The 4449-nt window shown below is 31.1% G+C and overlaps 1 protein-coding gene across 1 annotated transcript; it reads right to left on the bottom strand.

The window, feature by feature from the left end:
* Nucleotides 1-613: 613 nt before the first annotated feature.
* On the bottom strand, nt 614-2796 carry LOC145074767 (WRKY transcription factor 1-like). Its single transcript, XM_079021098.1, has 5 exons — nt 2496-2796; nt 1611-2135; nt 1437-1527; nt 1206-1352; nt 614-1010 (listed from the first exon to the last, which is right to left on the bottom strand). The coding sequence occupies exons 2-5, from the start codon at nt 2098-2100 to the stop codon at nt 716-718; spliced, it is 1023 nt and encodes a 340-aa protein (XP_078877224.1). The 5' UTR covers nt 2101-2135; nt 2496-2796; the 3' UTR covers nt 614-715.
* Between the last annotated feature and the right edge of the window lie 1653 nt (nt 2797-4449).

Genomic DNA, 4449 nt, shown 5'->3' with positions numbered 1-4449 from the left:
TTGTTTTACAACTTCATTTTTTCACATGTTTTTTCACAACTTCATCTTGCATAACTCTACCCGTTCACTATTATCAAATTGTCCTCCAAGATTGCAATCACTTTAAAATTTTCAAACTTTGTATCGCCACCAAAACGAAGTTATTAAAAACATATAAAATCCAGTAAAATAAAATGTAAAAACGCATTAGAAAAGAAAATGTAAAAACAATGTAAAAAAAATAATGATGTGTAAACGGATAGTGAAAAATAAACATGTGAAAACAATGTAAAAAAATGATGTTGCAAAAGCGTATGATCAAAAAACATATAAGAACAAAGTAAAAAATGAAGTTTCGAAAAACAGAAAAAATAAATAAATAAATAAATAAACGGCCTAAGAAACCAAAAAAATAAAAGACCATAACAAAAAACGAAAAATAAAGTCAAAAAACCTTAGAAGTCTTAAGTGATAACTAGTCATTAGAATATAATATACAAAAAATAAACAAGTTAATGAACCTTTAAAAATACTTTAAGAAAAACTCATGACTAAATACCTACGCAGAAGTTTAAGAACCAATTTCAATATTAACCCTTTTCAAAAGACATTAATTCAAAAAGATTTAATAAGATACTATGAAAATTACATTCTTATTAAAATAACAAGTATTATATTACTAAATAAGTGTTTAATACAGACCTTAAAGCAAAATAAAAACTAACTTATGGAAACATCATATAACAATAACAAACATTTCCATACCTTTACTTTCATTTGTTTTCGGTTGTGGTTGTGGATCATCACCATCACCATCACCATCATCATTATCATGATCATGATCATTACCATCATCATCCATTGTGCCATTGTTGTTTTCCTTCACGTTTTGTGTAACATTTCTGATTCCAGAAGGCATGTCATGGTCATGGCGACCCTCATAAGTTGTAATCACCACTTTTTCATCATGCGATGCTCTCTCTACATGTTTCTTCACTGGGCACCCAGCATTTGAACACCGATAGTAACTCCTAAACAAACATTAATCACTTCACTTTAAACTAATGCACACCAACTGTTCGATAAAATGTCACAACAGTTTCTTTGTTACTAGTTAAACTAATGCACACCAACTGTTTGATAAAATGTCTCATAAGGTAGTTTTGACTATATTCATATATCATTGTAAAAGATTCATACATCGATAATGTGAATTTAAAAAGCACCTTGGATAAGGACTGTTTTTAACCATTTTCTGCCCATATTTCCGCCATCTGTATCCATCATTCACAATATCAACCACACTTTTTGTCTCAACAACTACACGTGGCTCATAATTTGTCTTTGTCACAACATTATCACTCTCTTTCTTCCTGTAAAAAACTTAATAATTACCTCATTCCAATTCACAAAATAGGAAACAAACATATTAAAATTACTATAGTGCATTAACATACTGTCTTTTCAGTTGTGGTGCATTATTGTCAACACCAATTTCTGTTTCATTAGTCTGCAACATTTCAAATTCCACAAAATTTTCATTCAAAGCTGCAAAAAGATATTTACAAGTTGTTTAGTGAAACAATAAATGGAAAATTTTGGGAATTGGGAATTGGGAATTGATTGATTACTTTCAGATGAATGGTTAGGTTTTGGATGTTGATGCTTGCATAAGTAATTTATCTCTTTGATATGTCCATCATGTGAATGTTCAACTTGCTTTCTAGCTGGACATTTAGCATATGTACATTTGTAATAGCTTCTTACAAATGCATTATCTCTTACTAGTTTTTGACCATATTTTCTCCAGTTAAAGCCATCAACTGTAGGTTTTTCAGGTGACTTTGATACATTGACAACAAAATTTCCTTCTTTTGGAGAAGGATTTTGCTCTGAAGTGGCTATAGTTTTTTCTTGATTTACAGAGATGGGACTTGAACTTCCGTCTTGGTTGGAGTGTAATGTGTGGGTCCCACTACCAAGATGAATATCATCTGAATCCTTGGTCATTACAGACTGAAAGTTTCTTTCTTGATCTGATAATGATGCTTGATTTTTACCATAAGAACCACCAGTCAACTTTAGATAACCTGATGACTTCAACATTGCAGAATGCATCATATGTTTCCTCCCATTTAATTAGCTTGATCAAATAACTAAAAACAACGCAAATAGGAAATGATCAGGAAACTAACAAATAAATCCTTAATGCGATAATTATGTTTCCCGGGTAAATAGACAGCAACAAGAACGAAGATTTCATGTGAATGCTAAAGTTTACGACTTCCGTGGAAGCGGTGAAATATAGAAGTAGCAAATATTTGCAACGGAAATCAAATAAGTCAAACATTCTAACAGTCAACAACATCGAATTGAAAGGTTGACTTAAAAATATGTAACTTGATTTACTGAATTACATGTTCATATGAGTAAGAATCGATAAAAAAAAAAAAACGAACGAACGATTAAAGCAGTAAAACTGGTGGAAATTAAAACTAACAGAAACCCTAACATACCTTTTTTGGGTGAATTTAGTGGTGCCGAAGTGACAATCGGAGTTGTGTATCACACCAACTAACTCCGGCAAGATTTCTCAGCGAGTTCTGATATCTCGTATGTAGATCGTTACAGTAGAATTGGGGGTAGATTGTTGAAAATAAAAATAAAAAGTAGGATAGGATCGATCGGAGGAGGAATAGAGGGAAGATGAGTTCATATGTTGTGGACTACTGTCAACTGTGCAGCGAGGAATCTGATGATGTGTTCGGTGGCCTCCATGCGAAATTACGTTAATGTCCCTATGTGCTTTCATTAGTCAATAATGTTTCGCCGATGACAATTTCAACGTACCTATATTTAGGTCTGATAATTGTGGTTCAAGCTGGTGGGCCATGAATTTGAAGATAATTTCATCTTACTACAATACATTGAGCTAAATGATTTTTTTTTTTTTTAACATTTCACATTCTCAAATATAATAATTATAATCAAATGTTATTTTGTGGTTATTTTTGATTAATTTTTTTCCACGTGTCATTTTGTGTCATTTTATGGGTTTTTTTATTTTAATAAATTTCACATAATACTTTAATATAATAATTATAATAAATATAATAATAAATGAATATCAATTTCTTTAATGGAATTAGATTCTTATTTCAAAACTCTCAAATTAAAGTTTATTAGTTTATTTTGTTTATTTATTTAAATTTAAAGTAAAAGTCAATTTTACTAATTTGTTATTTTTTTATTTTCTTATAAATATAAAGTTCTTAAATATTTAGACTTTTATATTTAATTTTTTTAATTAACTCATATAATACATGGGTGTTACACTTAATATATAGTGGGTGTTTGGGATAGCTTTTTAGCTTTTTAAAAAGCTAATAAGCTAAAAAAGTGTTTGTCTATTTAAAAAGCGCTTTTTAAAACAACTTTTGGATAGGAAAAAATAAAGCTGAAAAATCCTAGCTTTTTAGCTTTTTAACCATTTTACTCCTGAAAAAGCAGCTTTTCGCATCCAAACACTTTTTAAAACCAGCTTTTCCTAAAAGTCATAAGCTAATAAGCACTTTTCTTAAAAATCACTTTTGACATAAAAAAGCTAACCCAAACATACCCATAATATATATAGGTTGTTGGATTGAAAACATCAGTTCGACCCATAGTATGTGGGTTAGTAGGTTGATTTCGGGTCAAAGAGTCGACGGGTCATTTTCGGGTAACTTTTTCATGTTAATTTATACGGATTATATATGTCTTTAAATTAATTAATAATTATCATTTTACATTGACTAGAATGAAATGAACAACTAAATATCAATCTAACAAAATAACTTAATAAGCAACAATCTCTTATGTTTGGATTGAGAATTAGATTTGGGATTAACAGCGTTACGACTTAAGGCATGTCGTATATTACATTAATTCATATGTAACATCCCGATTTCCAGGTATGAAATTTATTCCTTAAGAGGCAAGTTTCCCCTTGGAACTCGTCGAGTTAATGGTCTCAACTCGACATGTTGGAAAGCTTTTGGTCGCGTATCTTTTTGGACCAACTCGACGAGTTGGTAAGGAAAAACTCGACGAGTTGGCGGTTGGAAGAGAAACCCTAAAATGTGCACCCTATATAACCTCCTTAAGTCTTTAAGGCTAATCTTTTATCAGCCTCCAAACCCTAATATCGACCTTGTGAGCTCTAAACTTCATTTCCTCTCATATTGTGAGTTAGTGTGGCATTTTGGAGCAAAAGAATGAGAAGATTGTGAAAAGAAGGCAAGGAACTAGCAAGAAAAGCCTTTAGTCTTCAGTTTGGCATTCTTGTGGACTGTTGTAAGTATTCAAGATCCGATTTTTATCTATATATGTAGCTAGATCTTGAGTTTTGCCCCTTTATCTTCCTTATTCTTGGTTGTTGCATGGATAGACTTCATAAAGTTTGCAACTTTACGAGTCTCTAGGGCAAGA

Source organism: Lactuca serriola, chromosome 9 (genome assembly GCF_051521515.1).
Source record: "Lactuca serriola cultivar US96UC23 chromosome 9, Lser_US96UC23_V15, whole genome shotgun sequence".
In the NCBI taxonomy this organism is placed as follows: domain Eukaryota; kingdom Viridiplantae; phylum Streptophyta; class Magnoliopsida; order Asterales; family Asteraceae; genus Lactuca; species Lactuca serriola.
The sequence above is the reverse complement of the archived record's forward strand: the minus strand, read 5'-3'. Positions and strand labels throughout refer to the sequence as shown.

Bases quoted from the DNA above. Each gene is read 5' to 3' on its own strand.
- LOC145074767 (XM_079021098.1), bottom strand. From the start codon at position 2,100: ATGATGCATTCTGCAATGTTGAAGTCATCAGGTTATCTAAAGTTGACT. The intron at 1,528-1,610 runs GTAATCAATCAA...ATCTTTTTGCAG, and splicing joins ACCTAACCATTCATCTGAAA to CTTTGAATGAAAATTTTGTG. The intron at 1,011-1,205 runs GTGCTTTTTAAA...ATGTTTGTTTAG, and splicing joins AAAAACAGTCCTTATCCAAG to GAGTTACTATCGGTGTTCAA.